The sequence below is a fragment of the Trachurus trachurus genome (genome assembly GCF_905171665.1).
Source record: "Trachurus trachurus genome assembly, chromosome: 20".
NCBI classification, from domain to species: Eukaryota; Metazoa; Chordata; class Actinopteri; order Carangiformes; family Carangidae; genus Trachurus; species Trachurus trachurus.
This window is the reverse complement of record NC_139911.1, coordinates 21,187,893-21,206,476: the sequence shown is the minus strand read 5'-3', so window position 1 is coordinate 21,206,476 and position 18,584 is coordinate 21,187,893. Positions and strand designations below refer to the sequence as shown.

The window sequence follows — 18,584 nt, the reverse complement described above, 5'->3', positions numbered from 1 at the left end:
GGCAGTATTGATCAAATATGAATCAAGATTATGTTACTGCACTACACATTTCCCGCCTCAAATGTTGTCAGAAACATACTTTAGTGTGTTGTTTAACTGTAAAATGAGATAGTTTGTGACCCGGCCGCCATGTTGGAGTTGGTGTGTCTGTACCATCAGAGTTAGGCAGCGTAGCCTCTGTACGGTACTGAAGTGAAACTCACTCACCCATAAAAGACGTGCTAACCCCTGGGCAAAATCCCAATGGAGTTCTTTTGGATTCTTGGCGAAGCGGTTAGCATCGTCGCCTACGGTGCGGGAGACCCGGGTTCGAAACCCACTCAGGGCAGACCAGACCAACGTCACATAACACATGAAATAAATAACATTGTCATTTGGGGGCCGTTGCTCTCCTTGTCATCAGTGCTCGCAGCTTTGAAAATTTTGTTTTTGTTTTTTGTGGGCATTGCAGTGGGCCCTCTCTGCGTCGTGGTATTTTCTCTTTTTTTTGCGGGCTTGCGGTGGGCCCTCTACTTCGCCGGGCCCCGGGGCTGAAGCCCCGGTAAGCCCGTGCATTAATACGGGCTTGGGGGTATCAGTGACATTTTCCCCACTCAGTATAGCCACCACTGTTGATATTGTGGCATTGGGATCCAACAGTTTCACCAAAGGCACATTCACACCTCTCTCCTGAAAGATCAGATTCTGCAGAGTCATGGCCTGCATGGAGTCAATACCTAAGGATGAGAGAGGCGATTCATCTTTCAGCTCACTCTGATCCATGCCAATGGTCTTGCTCAGGAGAAAGAAGACATACTCTTTTGGTGACACAGATTCAGCTTCTTTACTTTGAGAATCTGCCTCTTTGGAGTTTTGGAAAGCCTCCTCAACTAACGTGGACAGGCGCATGTTCAAGGCCACATTTTGAGAAAGGACGTTGTACCTGATGTTTCTGAAATGAAACCTGCAAACAGCCTGTTGGGGTCGATTAAGCATAAGACATTGCTCCAGGCTTTTATGAATTTCAGCCACATTTAACACCATCATCCCTTTTGCTTCCAGAAATCGCTGAACATGCTCTTTGTTCAGTAGGAGACCGAGGTTCAGAGCTCCCCAGTTGATGGATTGCCCTGGCAGCCCGAGTTTGCGTCTGTACTGACAGAACATGTCAAGGAATGTGTTGGCTGCTGCGTAGTTGGTTTGTGATGCATTTCCCAGAAAGGCTGAGATGGAGGAATAGCACACGAAGTAGTCTAACTGGCAGCGTTGCGTTGCATGGTGCAGGTTTAGTGCACCATTCACTTTTGGTTTGAGAACCTTCTCATATAGGGATCTTTCAAGGGTCTCAATCAGCCCATCATGCAAGACAACAGCACTGTGAAACACTCCTCTGATTGGACAGCCAGGGAACCTCTGGTCAATGGCAATGATAACCTTGTGCACCTGTTCGAAGACAGATATGTCACACTCCATGCTAGTGATACAGTTTCCGCACTGTTTCTCTATATTGTGTATCTGGAGCTGGACTTCATGGTTGGGCTTGCTTCTGGAGAGTATGACAATATACTTGCCGCCTCTCTGTGAGATGAACTTCACAGTTTCAAACCCCAGACCGGAAAGACCACCTGCCACTATGTACACTGCTCTCTTTAGGAAAAGCTGCTTTTTTGTTGGCAGCAATGGAATCTCAGACACTGTGCTGCTGGCATCTTTTTCCAGAGCCACAACAGCTAGTTTCTTTGTGTTGAAGTATGACTTGGGTTTCTCAACATGAAAGCTCTTGATGCTGTCAGATTTTATGGTCTGAAAGGTGCAACTTTTAAGAGCAAATGTTGCACTCAAGTTTAAGGACTTGAGCCAGTGATGAATGTTTGGGCCTTTTGCACTCAAGGATCCCTTTTGCAAAATGACTGGAATTTGAATTGTCTGCACATGAACATTGTCCTTTACACTGTGGAACAGGTCCTGTGTGAGCAAACCCTGTGTCCGAGAGTCACAGATGACAACAACACGTTTGACACCTGGAAAATCACAAATTTTGTCAATCAGGGAGTCATCAAATGGAGGCAGGACAACAAATACATCACTTTGGTAGACATCTACAAAAGAGCCATTGCACTGTGCCCCAACAACCACATTCCAGCCTGATTTATAAGACGCAAGTGTCAAGAGTTTCACCAGAGCTGAGTCAGAGACAGAGGATATGATTCCCAGGTGATGTTTGCCTCTGGGCAAGGCTCGCTGCAGAATTTCCCATGCTAGCACAAAGTAGGAAACACAAGGTGATTTTTGAAGGAATGGGAATCGTTTGGTGTTGTAACACACATCCTCTGGAACCCTGAGCTTGTTTGCTGCCAGTACTGGATAACAGGAAGCAATGTGGTCTCCCACTTTCAGTTTCTTGACATCTTTTCCAACTGCTGTGACGGTACCACTGAAATCAAGAGCCAGTAGCTTGTGATTCTGTGACGACTGTTTGTTCCAGTACAGCGTCTCACCAAATTTCAAATGTGAGGCACTGACAGGGAAGTAATCAGATGAATGAACACATATTTTACTGGGTTGAATTTCAACATATGTGTCACTGATTGGCAAGGCTTCCTCGTCAAAGCGAATGGCACTCACTTGTGTAATCGTATGTGCATCGGCTGTTTGGAGGATGCACGGCTCAGACATTGTGGAGGTAAAACTTCCTCCTGAACTGTCAGTGATTTCAGGTGGAGTACGGACAATGGAGGGTTTCAGAATCTGCCCATCTTTCACCACCAACTCTGGGTACTTGCTGCAAGGACATGATTGTAAGACCTCAGACAGAGCTGCAATGTCCTCAGCAGAGACTGAACCAATATCAATCAGCTGAAATGAAAGGTCTGGTATCTCTGCAGCAAATGATCTTGTCATACCAGCAAGAGCAAACCCTGGATTTATGTGGTCAACTGTGATGTCAGATGAACAGTAGGTTACTGCTCTGATGGAGTGCGGGAAGTTAATTTGCTTGAGCTCAAGGACTATTTGGCGGAGAGTCTCGCAGCAGCTCACCAAATTCTGCAGGACAGCATCAGCTGCCAGAGAAGTAAGGTTTTCTTTGCCCCACAAAAACAAGACCTCATTAAAGTTTTTCTCAATGTCTGTGATGCCTAGTTTTGCCAAGAAAGAAGGGAAGCCATGGCTCAAGATATCTTTTGAATGAGTGAACGAAATATACTGAGATCTCGGGTCCAGATATTGTTGCAGGCCTTTAGAGATCCCAATACGGTCACAGAAAACCAAAGCTTTAGGAAGTGGAGCAGATGGGATTCTTTTAGGGAAGACACTGAAGGCATTATGGTAGAAGTACTCCTCAACCACACGAGAGCGGCTGCCAAGATACTTGATTATCACATGCTTAACTTCAACCAACACTCTACCTTCTTTATCTGTGAAGCAGCCGCAAACCTCAAGGTGATCAATGCTCACATCAGTTGCTCTCAGATAGACAATCATCTCTTCTTGCAAAGGTTCAAACACTGTCAAATGTCCTATTTTGGCAGGAAAACCTGGTCTACCAGCAAAAATGTGCTCCACTGTAATTGGGAGAAGCTGCATCAGAAAATCCAACACGACAGGATGAATGCAGTAGTCATGCAACTGAGATCGCAGTTCCTCTGGAACTGAGACAACTGCAAAAGCCTCTTTGAGATCCTCTCCGTAGTGCACATTTGCCTTGTTCTGGAAGACATCTCCGTACTGAAAACCTCCCTGAAACAGATACCCGTAGAACTCCTGAAAGCTCACAACGGATTTGCATCTTTTGTAGATAGAGCTTAGTGAAATGTGCTGCTCCTCAATCAGCCTCTCTTTTTGGGAGACAACTGTTCCTGATGCATAAACTGCTGATGGGGAGAATACCCTGAAACTGGTTACTTCCTCTGTTGGATCCAGTTGTACCTTCATATCAGGTTTGAGGGTCAAAACACATGGGCTGTGAAAATTGACACTGAGCTGTAGGGAGTTAAGAGCTACTTTTGGCTTGGAACTGGCCATGACTGCAGCTAAACCCAACTCTGCGTAGAAGGCACCAGGGATGATGGGTATGTCGTTGTGCTTGTGCTCCTTCAGGTAGAAAGAAGAGTTGGACATCAGATCACAGCTGAAAATGCTGCTTTCACTTCCTGTTTGACAGAGCACAGGATGATTGCTTGCTGTGTTTGTCTGTGCTGCTCCAATGATAACATCTCTGTCTGAGCAATCAAACTTGTATTTCGGGAAAGGCAGTGGCATTGTCTTGTATCCTTTGTAGAAGGTATTCCAATCTACTTGAACACCAAGTTCGAACAACTTGGAAACAACAGACATGATTGTTTCGTGGTCTTTCTCTGGCAGCACTGAGGCTAGTACAGCTGTGTCATTACTCAGAGATTCCATGATGTTTCTTTGTAGCGCCCTTCGTGGCCCTACCTCTACAAAGACTGTGTTCTTCATACCTTTAACTGCAGATCTCACTGCATGCTCAAAAGCGACTGGCTCACGAATGTTTCTCGCCCAGTATTCACCTGTGCAGAAATCTCCCTGTTGGATTTCTTTGCCTGTTACTGTTGAGAACAACTCTGTGTTGAGCTCATTCATTTGTAAGGAGCCAATTGAGGTCTTGATTTCTGGCAGAATTGGATCCATCATGTGGCTGTGGTAAGCAGCAGGGACATCCAGCACACGGAGGAACAGATTCAGACTGTTGGCTGTGGTGCTCATCTCCTCATGGAGGCTCTTGATTGCATCTGCGTCACCTGAGAGGGTGCAAGACTGTGGGCTGTTGAATGCAGCCAGGCAGACCCTACCAGAGTAACGAGGGAGAAGAGCAGTTACCTCTGATACAACCATGTTGCTGATCACAAGCATCTTCCCACCGGTGACTTTGCTCTGGAGGGTGCTGCGGACATAGATGACTTTCACTGCATCCTCAAGGGAGAGGAGGCCTGAGCAGTGAGCAGCAGCAACTTCGCCTACAGAGTGTCCGAGGATTGCATCTGGCTTCACACCCCATTGTCTGAGCAGGGTGGAGATACCAACCTGGATAGCAAAGAGTAAAGGTTGTACAACCTCTGGGTTTTTGAAGTCACTACTCTCAAACTCACTTTCAAGTGTATCCAGGATGTTCAGTGAACTCAACCTTTGAAAGAGCTCTGTGATCTCTTTGATCTTGTTTCTAAACACGGGCTCATTTTTTAGTAGCTGCTTGCACATGCCATGGTAAGTGAGGCCATTTCCACAGAATACAAACACCAACCTCGGATCAGGGTAGCATGGGCTGACATTTTTGCTTACAGCAGCACTTAGCTTCTCTTTAAGATCGACAACAGATGATACCATGATGGCCTTTCTGTATTTGTGTTTGAGATGGCTTCTTCTGCAAGCTGAGGTGTACAACAGAGAATCTAGATCAACTTTACTATCTGGTTCTAGCTGTCTAACGGTGTCTTCCATTGTCAGAGAGAGAGATTTTGCTGAATTTGCTGAAATGACAAAGTACTTTGGTTGTGTCTCATAGATCTTTTGTCTAACAGGTGGCTGTTTGTACTGTTTGACAATCGCATGTGCATTTGTACCCCCAAAGCCAAAGTTGTTCACCCCTGCAATTCGCGCACCAGAGGCTTCCCACTTTTCTGCTTCTGCTGGCACTTTAATGTTTAAGGCTTTGGTATCTACACTGGCTGTCTCCTCAGAATAAAAGACAGAGCGAACAATGGTCTCATGCTTCATCATTAGGAGAACCTTAATGAGTCCAGCTACTCCAGCAGCAGATTCTGTATGTCCAATGTTGCTTTTAACAGAGCCAATTCGCAGCACACCTGAACCAGGAGGTCTGGCTTTAGCAATGACGTTTGAGATGCTTCCTGCCTCCGTTGGGTCTCCGACTGGGGTTCCAGTCCCATGTGCCTCTATGTACTGAACATCTGCAAGGTCAGACTCTGAGTAGATTCTTCTCAGCAGCTGTTCTTGTTGTGTCATGGAAGGTTTGGTGATTGGAGTGACTGAGCGTCCATCTTGGTTGACTGCTGTTTGGCTGATAATACCCCAGATATGGTCATGGTCTTGTATTGCCTGTTGTGCAACAACCAGTGTACAGTCAAAACATAATAAAATTGTGATTTTTAATGCTTGTTCAAATCACATATAAATGTGTTTTGGACATGCTGGAGAAAAACAGGGTTGACAGGAACTAGTAGCCTACAATTAAACTTTAAATTTATAGGTGCTTTTCAGACAGGTTAATACTTAGAAATAAGTTACCAGTTGGCATTGGTCTTATTTGATCATAAGGAATGGAAATTGTTATCACTTTCTAGACATTCTGACCTTTTTCAGAGGCTTCAGGAGAACCACCCCACAGCCTTCTCCTCTGCCGTAGCCATTTGCGCTGTTGGAGAAAGGTTTGCTGGTCCCTTCAGGTGAGATCATCTTGGCCTTGCTAAGAGCAACAAACACTCTGGGCTCTATGATACAGCTGACTCCCCCACAGACAGCCATATCACAATCACCTGATAAGATAAAACAGATTTGACTATGCACACTATAATAATCTAACGGCCTTTTTAACACGAAGCCTTGTAATAAAAATCACTGTACAGAGGTGTATAATAGGTTGCTCTCCAAGGTGTTTTGTCAGTAGATATCGTGTTCTGTATACATACCGTGTTTAATGGATTGGCAGGCAAGATGAAGAGCCACCAGGGAGGATGAGCAGGCACAGTCTATGGACAGTGAGGGCCCAGTAAAGTTGAAGATGTATGAGACTCTGTTCGCTGCTATACTCATAGCCAGGCCGGTGCCAGTCCAGTGGTTGATCACACTTGGGTGCACATGTGCAGCATTTGTTTCATAATCTCTGTTCATTAGGCCTACATGAAGAAGAAAGAAGAAATTAGAAAATGAATAAAGTTGCTCTTATTGAGAAATTTAGGAACGTGTGATGTATTTGTGCTAAAATTTTGATAGAAATATAAAAATTGTTCAATTACATTTGTTCCAGTGAACATTTATACAGAAAATGATCTTTATTTATAGTCAGAAAAAGCCAGAAGGTTTTTGTAGCCTCACCAAAAAACACTCCTGTCCTGGTCCCACTGGCCTTCTCCAGTGGAATCCCAGCATTCTCCAGAGCTCTGTAAACACACTGAAGGAGCTGCTTTTGTTGAGGGTCCATTTGTTCCACTTCACTGTCACTGATGCCAAAGAACTTGTGGTCAAATTCATTAAACCTGAAAACAATGGACCAAAAACACTGGGATTATATATATATAAACAAATTAAACATTGCATGAAGCCTTGATATACAGTATACATACAGTATGAGATCTAGAATCTTGCAACTACACTTTTCCTACACCTCTCTTAAACATTTTTTTCACTTTATTTGTTTTTATGTACTCCACACACCTGGTGTCAATCTACAATCAGTGACAGCAATAACGAGCCACACCTGACCTTATCACAATCACTCAACACTTGGGAAAAATTGTGGAAAAAGATAATACAGAAACATTTCTATAGATTTATATTCTCTGTTACCAACACATACAGTATATCACAAATGGTTTCAGAGTTCCACAAATATCACATTAATCTGGCATTAAAGCAGAAGTGAGTGATATATTTGTGTTAATATAAGTCTTAAATAGTTATATCTTCCGACAGCAATCACTTACATAGAGTGTTTGGACCGAAACACGGGTCTCTCAGTCCCTCTGCTCTGCTCTGAGCCGAAGAGAAAACATTTATCGTATCCTACAGTTTTTATCCAATGAGGAGAGAGAACGGCATGCAGGGCTGTGTGTGCAGCCAAGGAACGCCGTGAATGTGGTGACGTAGCGACGAGGACTGTTATGGTGCGTTCAAGGAAACTCGTATTTTTCCGACCGTGAAGTGGTACCAGTTCGATCTGGTACGAGTTCACCGGTCGGAAGTTACGAGTGGCCGTTATAGTGACTTTCACCGGTAAAACAGGTCGGAAAAAAACGAGTGGGTTGCCTGGAACGCTACAAAGTCGTAAGTTGTGACTTGAAGCTGTAATTTACGATTTCAAAAGCCTGCCTGGAACGCAGCATTAGCGAAAACGACCGGATCACTCACTTCTGCTTTAAGAATATTTTCATGGTTTAAAGCCTTCATTCATCTTTGATTGCTTATCTAAGCATGGTCCATTCTGTCCACTCAGGTGGCACAGAGCGGGGCTTGTAGAACCCGATAATGTAATAAATCCCCGATAATGTAATAAAAAATTTCACTTGAGTGGATTGAAAATGTAATAAAACCTGATAATGTAATAACTTCCCAATAATGTAATAAAGTGCATTTCCCAATAATGTAATACACTCTTAACCAATAATGTAATAAAGTATTACATTAACGGGAGGCTATTACATTATTAGGTTAGCCTTCCATTTCAAGGGACCTGATAATGTAATAATACTCCAATAATGTAATAATTTAACAGGAGATCTCCCATTACTTGGTTTAAAGTGGTGTGTTCAAGGTTATATTTCTGTGTAAGCAACACAAGCTCCAGAGCGCCACCAACAGGTCAAAGTTGGACATGCATGAATGGTTAACTTTGACCCGTTCTTCCGTTTTCACGAACGATGTATCACTGGAGCCCTTGGGCCAAGCCGAGGTAAACGCATCCTTAATGTCTTTTTCCGCCATATTGGATTTCCGCCATCTTTGATTTGATCAAAAACCTTTAAAGAGCAACTAAACCCCTCAGTTTTGGATGACGTGCTCTAAGCTGGAAATTCAAAAAATGCCTTGATTATGGGCGGGGCTCCAGGAGCACTCTCCGATCCCCCCTCCCCCCCTCCCCCCTGCGCTGCATTCACACCCGCGAAATCACACAAAGGAGAAAAAAAAAGTAATAAACACACATGATATAGCGCTAACGAGCTACTAACGAACGACTCTGACAGCACTAGTAGCCTGGACACTACTAGGAGCGGACGCCGGAGCAGTGTTGCCAACTTGGCAAATCTGGCGACTTTCCAAACCCTCTTGGCGACTTTTTGACTTTTTTTTGTCAAAAGCGACTAGCAACAAATCTAGCGACTTTTTCCAGTGATATTACAAACGTTTCTGGACCTGAAAGCACGTTATCACAGCTGTTTTCAACAAGCAGCGGCGCTGCCGCGAGCACTCGCCGGTAGTCAGCCTACACAGTAGTGTCACGCAGGGTTCTAAATTAACACCCGCCAACCCGCCAAATGCGGGTAAAAAATCATTTTGGCGGGTGTTAATAAATACTTACTAGCCAGTTTGGCCGGTGGTGCACAAGGCAATCATCACGGCCAGAGCCGCTCTACTGTTCTCAGTCATTTGTCCCCCTGGCAGCACTTACTACATTTCCCATGAACACTGCATGCTACGTGATGACGTATCAGACGCCCATTGGCTGCGCGCAGGCCGGTGTTTCACGCTACAGCAGAGAGGAGACTCCAACACGTCGCTCGCGACTCACACCGGCCCGCTTGGGTGAAGCGTGTGTGCGTGCATGGGACCGTTCAGATGCACCGTGTAGACGCGCCACATGCCCGCTCACAACAGGTGAAGCCGTAGCGGCGGCAGACGATGCGTCGCGGTTTGTTTGTTTTTTCGTGCGGTGCACAGATGAAAAAGCTCAACTTTTTGGGAGGCAGCAAGCAAACTGCATGTCATGTGAATCGATCAGCTGCACGGACCTGCCTCACCTGCAGCGCATACTACCTGGCTCTCAGTGCTTGTCGTGTTGTGTCAAATCCTGGTTCCCTGTCCAGCTGGTTCTCCCCGACTGTTTCCCAGAGCTCTGCCCCCAGATGTAGAATGTGTTTTATAGAAGAGAAACACTGAAATATCCCTCATGTCCACCTCTCAGTCTTAGCCCAGTCCTTCATTGACAATAGTTACTGGACTATTTTCTTTTTTTTGTCTAGCTAACAGAATACAGTTGTGTGTAAAACTGAATAAATAAATAAATGATAAAATAAAATAATAAAAACAGGATTTTAGGGTAAGAGTAGCTTATAAGGTTTGACATCACACATTATCTGTACTTAATCATTTGCAAAGATGTACAAAGACATTTAGGCTACAATGTGATGAAATTAATGAGAAATACAATTCTTTTGTGAACATTTGCCAAGTGGTTTGGAGGTTTGTCCATGTTGTTTTGAGAATATGATTTCTGTTTTGAAAAATGAGCCAAACCAATGGAGAAAAACTGTAATAGAGGAGGCACAATACCTGAAAGTAATTATTTCAGTTGTCAGTATGATAGCTAGCCTAAAAACATGCTGTTTTCATGGGAAACACAGTATGAACGTAAAGAATCTCTCTTATTTTCACCGGAAAAAATTTGGCTAGTGGAAATTCTGATTGGCTGGTAACTTTAGAAAGTTACCAGCCAAATTGGCTGGTGATCTAAAAAGTTAATTTAGAACCCTGGTGTCACGGAGCTGTCTCTAGAGACGCACTGCTCCGTGCCACAGACATAAAGAGCGCCGCTGCCGCTGGCCGCTAGCAGCGCTTAACAAACACCGCTCTCCGACCACGAGCCAATTTTTCAGAACATTTTGTGTTTCCATGGTTTCCTCCAACTTTCCGAGCTTCAACCAATCACGATTTGTGACATGCGTGACGTCATCTGCAAGTGCAGGTCCCCGAGCCGATCTGGCAGCCGAGCCAATCTGGTACCTACACCGGCACTAACGATTCCCATTGAGGCAGCTGTTAGCAGCCGTTAGCCGCAGCAGACCAGCTAGAGTGCCTAGCAACCGTTAGCTGCAGGCAGCAGCCGGTGCTGATTGGTCGGGGAGCTGGTGGACGGTGACGAAAGCTGCCTTCAAAACGTCATCTGCTTCCATCTCAGCCAATAGAAAAATTCGATTGTAATAGCCGTGTTTCAACCCATAGAGGGCAGTCACTCTACATTTTTACAACAAAATAGCCTACACCAAATTGAAATATTTTGACTAAAATGTCAAAAGTTGGACCAGAATCAATCAACAACACTAGCCTACTTCATACCCAAATACATTTGTTTTCAGCAGAAAAAAGTGGTTTAGGGGTTTAGTTGCTCTTTAAAAGGCCTCTCTTGTCACAAATTTTGTCAAATCTTCTTGAAACGTCGCCCAGATGATATTCAGACACACAAATGCATTCAGCATCTTCTTCAAATTCAAAAGCGCTCCGTGACAGCCAATCAAACTTGACATTGAGGTCGCCAAACAGGAAGTAAGCCCATTTCTCAGCAACCCTTTAACTTATCTCAACCAAACTTGGTACAAGACTCATGACATCATCCTGGGGACACTCAAAACATCTGGTGACCTTTGACCTCTAAGGGGACACATATTCTGTCCAATCTTAAAGCAGAAGTAAGCGATCCGGTCGTTTTGGCTAACTTCTTGTCAGCCGATGGAGTTAGCAGTCCCCGCCCTCGTCCCTACGTCACCACATTCACGCGCATCCCTTGGCTGCACACACAGAGAGGACCCCTTTATGCCGTTCTCTCTCCTCATTGGATAAAGGTTGTAGGATACAAGGAAAGTTTTCTCCTCGGCTTACAGCAGAGCAGAGTGACTGACAGACCCGTGTTTCAGACCAAACACTCTATATAAGTGATTGCTGTCGGAAGATATAACAATTAAAGACTTATATTAACACAAACATTCCGCTTACTTCTGCTTTAATGAAACTTAGCGTATGATCTTCAGACCAAGCTAAACAAATGTGTCAAACAGATTCTCCTCAAATTTAAAAACAGCTTGGCTGTGACAGCCAACCAAATAAGACAGCATGGCTGCAAAACATGGTCCATAGATTCATTACATCATCCTGGGGATTCCACAAAAAAGTGTGACCTTTGACCTTGGGGGGCGCTGTGTTTAAACTGCTTTCTCTTCACATGTGTGGATTTTAAACGTATTTACTTTTGATACTTATTATACTTTAAATGTCTGCTTATACTGTCAGACCTCCACATACAGTTTCTAAATGAAAGCAGCAGAATTTTGCTGCCATTTTGAAAGTTGTTAAAATCACATTATTACACGGCTCTATTGAATGCTGCTCTCTGATTGGTCCAGCGCTGCGTTCTGCGGTCTGTTATTTCTGTATAACGGACCGTCGTCATGTATAACAGACCGTTGCTAGGGACGCCGCTCTGATCAGCGCAGCACAGAAAAGAGAAACTATGCAGGATATTTACCTTGTGTTTCATTTTTACCGTCATTAAACAGCGTCGGACTAATAGTGATGTTAGAGATAAATGATTTGTAACCTGTTACAAGTAGAGTGGAGGCTCCTTCCACATCGTGGCTGGAAACCAGACCTGCTGATCAGAGCCTCTGACCCGGTGTCACAGCTCTCCTCTCGTCTCGGTGCAGCTGGCACCGCGGCTCCGCGACACAAACGCACCCCGTAAACAGTAAAGTTAATCTCTTGTTTATGACAGATACGACTACACACAATACACACATCTGAACACGTGTATGGTAATCTATCGATCCACTGATTGATTATCAAAGGCTTCAAATGCACGAACGGGAGGAGGCTCGGCAAAACAGCGGAAGTGACCGGTCTTGCAGATTCGCTAAATGCAATTTTAAATCGATGAAAGTCGTATTTTGATCAACATTATGTTTCAAATTAATTATTTCACTCGTAAACCGTGTAATAAGCGGGATAATGTACAGTTGGTCGGTTGTTATGGAGAAATAAACCCCTTCATGTTGAATGAAACCCCTCCGCTTCGCGTCGGGGTTCCATACAACCTGTCGGGGTTTATTTCTCCATAACAACCTCCGAACTATACATTATCCCTTACTTATCCACCTTTTTCCGAACGTCAAAAACGTAGCCTGTTTTGCCGGTTTTGCTCTTCCGGTGGAATTTTATGTTTATGTTTCCATGGTTTCAGTAGTCGCGGTAAATGCATTAATTTTTTTTTTTCTTTTTCCAATGAAAATCTGTAAAACGCATGGATCATCACAGCAGCTTTTAACAGTGGATATCACACAAATTGACATCCGTGTTAAAAGCCAGCGTTAATAGATCCATGCATTTACCGCAACTATGACAACGACTGAAAACCATGGAAACGTAACTGTACAATTCCACCAAACCGGCAAAACCGACTTCCGGGTTTGCCCATAGATGACGTTCGGAAACTTGTGGATACAACAAGTAGTTCCGACCAAGCAATCTGATTGGTCAATAAGACATTTAGAACGTGCTCAAATCAGCATTACAGCACGGCTGACTCATCACTGAAAATATTACTTCGCCATGTCATGTTGTTTATACATCTCCATGGCAACATGGATTTTTCCCCCTTTTATTTTAAGAAACGTCATTTATTAGGCTACTCGTGAAAATAAATCACAAACTACATTGACCTCCTGTGGGGTGTTCCTGCAAAAGTACTCACATTTATAGAACAATTATTTTATTCTATTTTTTGTTAATATATTGTAAACTTCCCCGTTACAGCCGAGAGGATTGTCTCCCTCCCATGTGTGTAACGTTACAAAGTCGGAGAGACACTCGTTGTGATCGCGGTGGATATGTTTTTTAAAATATGGCCTGGAGCTGAATATTTCATTAGTTAAAACGGAGGTGATTACGTTTCTCTCTCTCCCTCTCTCTCGCTTGCGCCTTTTGGGCTTTTAAATAATCTGGAGTAATCGTTTGTCTTTCTCTATCAGCTGTGTCGGCGACACGGCCCCCACAGACCCCATTTATTTCCATGGAAACGGGAAGCACACTCGCAAAAAACTTTAAATTTTAGAGCAAAACGTCCATCAACATGAATATTTATTTAATTATATGCTTTATTTTGTTGGTAATTGTTGTATAATCGCAATATTACCCTCGAGGGTGTGCTTAAACGGTGTAAATCTCGGGTAATATTGCTTGATTATCCATTTTCACATGTGAAACTTGTTTAAAGTGCTGACGTAGTTCTATCTTGTTGCCATGGCTACTCTGGCCTATTGTTTCTTGACCCCTTCATTGCTGCTTGTAGCTATATTACTATTATTGTCTTTAACAATAGTAATATAGCTATATTGTCTATGGCAGCTTTTACATCCAAATTGTAAAAGGATAAGAAAGTAGACACATTTACCTGATGAAAGTATGATTCTTTGCACTAAGATTCATGTCTGATCTTTGAGTATCCTGGTGTTAAACTTAAACTCTTATTGACATTAATAATAATAATAATAATAATAATAATAATAATAATAATAATAATAATAATAATAATAATAATAATAATAATAATAATAATAATTTATTAGATTTGTAAAGCACTTTTCTCAAAGTGCTAACAATGGACAATGTAAAAAAAAAAATCATAAAACAAAAACATTAATTAATTAATTCATTCATTGATACACATTCATACACATTCTCATTAAACCTGCTTAGACAAAAACCTGGTCTCAACCAGCCTTGCTGCCATCCACTGCCCCTTCATTATTGCTTGCAGCTGTTATATGTTTTTTGAATGGATTATTTTGTATTTCAAACTACAGTATATGTAACTACATACTTTTGCCTAACTGGCTTTCAGAACATTTTCACATAATCAACAGCAATATTACGCTACATAGTACTGCTCAAACAGTGCAGTAACACTTTACTTTTTACTTAGAACATAGGTTGGCAGTGGACGCCAAATGCAACAATTTTGTATTTGTTTATTTAATTTCAACACACAACAAAAGTAACCTATATCCAGAAAAGCCTGTAAAATAAAGTGCTGCCTACAGTGCTCTGAACTTGTTATATCATTATTGAATATTGATAATTATTATTATATGAAATAACTTCACTAACCAAAGCTTAATTTGCCCTCCATGTTTTAGAAGATAGACTAATTGAAGTAAATATAGAATATAAAATAAATTTTGATTGGCTGTCACGGCTAAGCGCCTTTGAATATGAAGAAGATGCTGAATGCATTTGTGTGTCATGGTCTGAATATCACCTGGGCGACGTTTCAAGAAGATTAGACACAATTTGTGTCAAGAGAGGCCTTTTAAAGGTTATTGATCAAATCAAAGATGGTGGAAATCCAATATGGCGGAAAAAGACTTTAAAGGATGCGTTTACCTCGGCTTGGCCCGAGGGCTCCAGTGATACATCGTTTGAGAAAAACGGATGAACGGGTCAAAGTTAACCATTCATGCATGTCCAACTTTGACATGTTAACCTGATAATGTAATAGCCTCCCGTTAATGTAATACTTTATTACATTATTGGTTACAGTAAGAGTGTATTACATTATTGGGAAATGCACTTTATTACATTATTGGGAAGTTATTACATTATCAGGTTTTATTACATTTCCAGTCCACTCAAGTTAAATTTTTTATTACATTATTGGGGTTATTACATTATCGGGGATTTATTACATTATCGGGTTCTACAGGGCTGAATGTTCCAAAAATGAACAATACATTTTTTGCTGAAGCAGCCTTTTGTTTTAATGCACCCAAGGTTTGTTAATCAGACAAACTGTAGAATTAAGGAACAGTTTTATGATCTTGCTTTTAATTAGTTTGCTTTTACTTGATAAATCTTTAGTTTCTTTTATACTTTTTTATATATACCATTTTTATATTATTGCACTGCTATTTATTAAATTACCCCTCATGTCCACTGGTGTTTTTGATGAGATTATCTTCTCTAAAAGGCTTTGGACTGCAATTAATGTATGAAACGGTTGTACAAATCAAGTTGATTGTTATCATAATCCACAAGAAACAATAAAACCCTCTTTCTTTACCCATTACAAAAAATTTACACTGAGATAAGGTAAAGGAGTAAGGTAAGAGGACCTTACCCATCAATAAGAGCAGCCTTGGTTGTGCGGGATTTACCCGCTTTGTTGTCGTCTGGGTCATACCAGCTGCTCAGGTCAAACCTTTCTTTAGGAATTGGCACTGAACAGTTTCTTCCATCCACAAGAACCTTCCAGAAATTGTCAAGACCTTCACCTGTTTGGAAACATACATAGATGTAAATTTAAAATTTACATATTTAGCATTTTGTAATTGTCTGATTTCTTTTCTTTTCCATTTAACTTGTGTATATGACAAGTTAAATGGAAAAGAAAAGAAAAAAGTTCCCAGATCATGGGGCTTACCACCAGGAAAATTGCATCCAATGCCCACCACTGCGATACTGTCTGCCTCACCTTCCTCCATTCTGACTCTTCATCACTATGACAGAAAATCAAAGATCTTTACTGCGCCATCATGTCAACATCCCTCTTCCCTCCAGGCACAATCACATTCAGATATGAATATGGTTATTATTCAGTAAAACTGTGTAGTTAGACTGGTGTAGTCATGCACCAGGTCATCCATACATCCATACCGTTTGCCGTCTCCTCCAGTGATGCTATCACTGCCGGACCTGCAGCAGATTCTTATTGCCAGCCTCTTTTCTTTATTAAACATTAATGATTGCTTGTATACGTGGCCATGGAGATGAAGGAGCTCAGTGTACACATTTATGGTGCCTTGCAAATGATTAGACCAAATTCAATGAGGAAATCAATATGTTATCCAAGTATGAGGTGACTGGTTGTGTCGTAGCTTATGTCGTAGCTTATCACAGTTTCCCGTAACTAATAAGCAACATATCAATCTTTTTGTACCAGGGAACATCTATGTATGGGACAGCGGATGGAAATTAGCCTGTGGCTACAATCCGGCTTGTTTACGATTTTGTTTCGTTCATGAACTTGCATTGTCCCACTTTAAATAAATTGAATTGAATTGAATACAAGAAGTTCAGTGTATAATTATTCATGTGGTTTCAAATAATCTAACTAGTTCCTCTTAAACTTAATGAATTCATTAATCATTACTGTATAATAATTAACCAAACTCTACAAAGTTTCAATTAACAGTTGCTGTTAAAAAAATAGGCTATATAGTCAACAATGTTATCAATACTTAAACACCTTACATAATATACATTGAGTAAGAATGTGTCTAATTTATAGGTCAAGGTCAAGGTGAATGGAGATGTGGAAAAACAAACTGAAACAAACCGGAGCACATAAGTTTAATCACAGTCTTTAGATGTGTTTGAAAAATTCAGTAAATCATTAACTTCTAAATACCACCAACAATGTAAAGTTGTGTAACATACTCAAAGCATAAACATGTCAATATTATACTATATGATATTATATTAAAAAAGCCTAAGATGCTTAAAAAATATTTTATTATTTTTCTATTGTAATATTTAACCGTTAACAACTTATTCTAGGTTTAATCAGTAATTCCACCCAAATAAATCAAAACAGCATCACCTTTTAAGACAAGATTAAGTTTGGTAAATTATTAATAAAAGTTTTTTTTTTTTCCAATTTCTTTTTTTTTAAATTATTTCCTCACAACCACTTTTACAATATTAATTCAGCAACCATTTGAACAATTCATTTTACAAGTGGTATTAGTAGACAAACAATCGTCTTTTGTTTTTGTTTTTTTAGATTTTTAGATTTACCACCTGTAAAAAATGTACCACCTGTAAAAAAAAAAATTACCACCTGTAAAAAAAAAAATCAGAAAACCAAAATTTTTGAATATTTAAGAGTTTGGGTTTGACCCAACTTAAGAAAAAGACAAAAGAGAAAAAAGAAATCAAAAACAACAGCAACCATAAAAAATAAAAAACACGCCAAACAAACAAAGAAAAAAGACAAAACAAGACAAAAACAATATATCAAAAATAAAAGTATAAGTCATAGGTTCCCTCAATCAATTCATCAGCACGTACATACCAAAAAACAAACAAAGAAAAAAAGCTCTTTAAATTATCAATCCATTTGTTCTCCCACTACCTCTATTAATGGTTGCCATCTCTCTGTAAACACTTCATTCTGTAATCTCAACATATATGTAATTCTTTCCATTGTGTAAATATTTTTTAGAATTGTTACCCAATCAGCGTATGTGGGAGGGTCCTGTTTAAGACATCTTAATGTAATTGCTTTCTTTGCTGCTATTAGTACTATTTGTAGGATATACATCCTTTTTCTACTGAGAATAACATCTGGTTTCATCCCAAGAATCGCAGTCAAAGGGTCTTTAGCCAGTTCGACTTCTAATGTTTTATTCGCAGTAGCAAAAATGGATTTCCAAAATTTATCCAACAATGGGCATTGCCAAAATATATGTAGGTGAGTTGTTATGTTCATACCGCATCCCCTCCAACATGTACTTGACTGATTTGAGCTCATCTTTGCCATCATTTCTGATGTTCTAAAAAATCTATTTACTATCTTCCATTGAAACTCTCTCCACAAATTGGCATTAGTAACTGTATGTATCGCAGCACAGATCTTTATCAAGCCTTCCTCAGTAATTTCCTGTTGTAACTCTCTATCCCACTTTTCTTTCACATGATAAGTTTTATCCTTTGACATTAAAGTCAGGATTCTATATAAATTAGTTATTGGCTTTTGTATATGATTTCCTTCCTGAATCTTCGATAAGTATTGTTCTAAGGGGGAAGGTTCTTTTAATCTATTCCTATTTGGATGATCAAATATAAAACTTCTTAAGGTATCTATA

The 18,584-nt window shown here is 41.0% G+C and overlaps 1 protein-coding gene across 1 annotated transcript; it reads right to left on the bottom strand.

Annotated features, from left to right (window-relative positions):
• Window positions 1-399: 399 nt before the first annotated feature.
• LOC311003538 (phenolphthiocerol/phthiocerol polyketide synthase subunit C-like) lies at window positions 400-16,199 on the bottom strand (the record flags this gene model as incomplete). The annotated part of the gene is made up of 6 exons (XM_083995305.1): window positions 400-6,057; window positions 6,313-6,494; window positions 6,648-6,854; window positions 7,054-7,214; window positions 15,836-15,989; window positions 16,139-16,199. The coding sequence occupies 6 exons, from the start codon at window positions 16,197-16,199 to the stop codon at window positions 400-402; spliced, it is 6,423 nt and encodes a 2,140-aa protein (XP_083851431.1).
• Window positions 16,200-18,584: the final 2,385 nt, after the last annotated feature.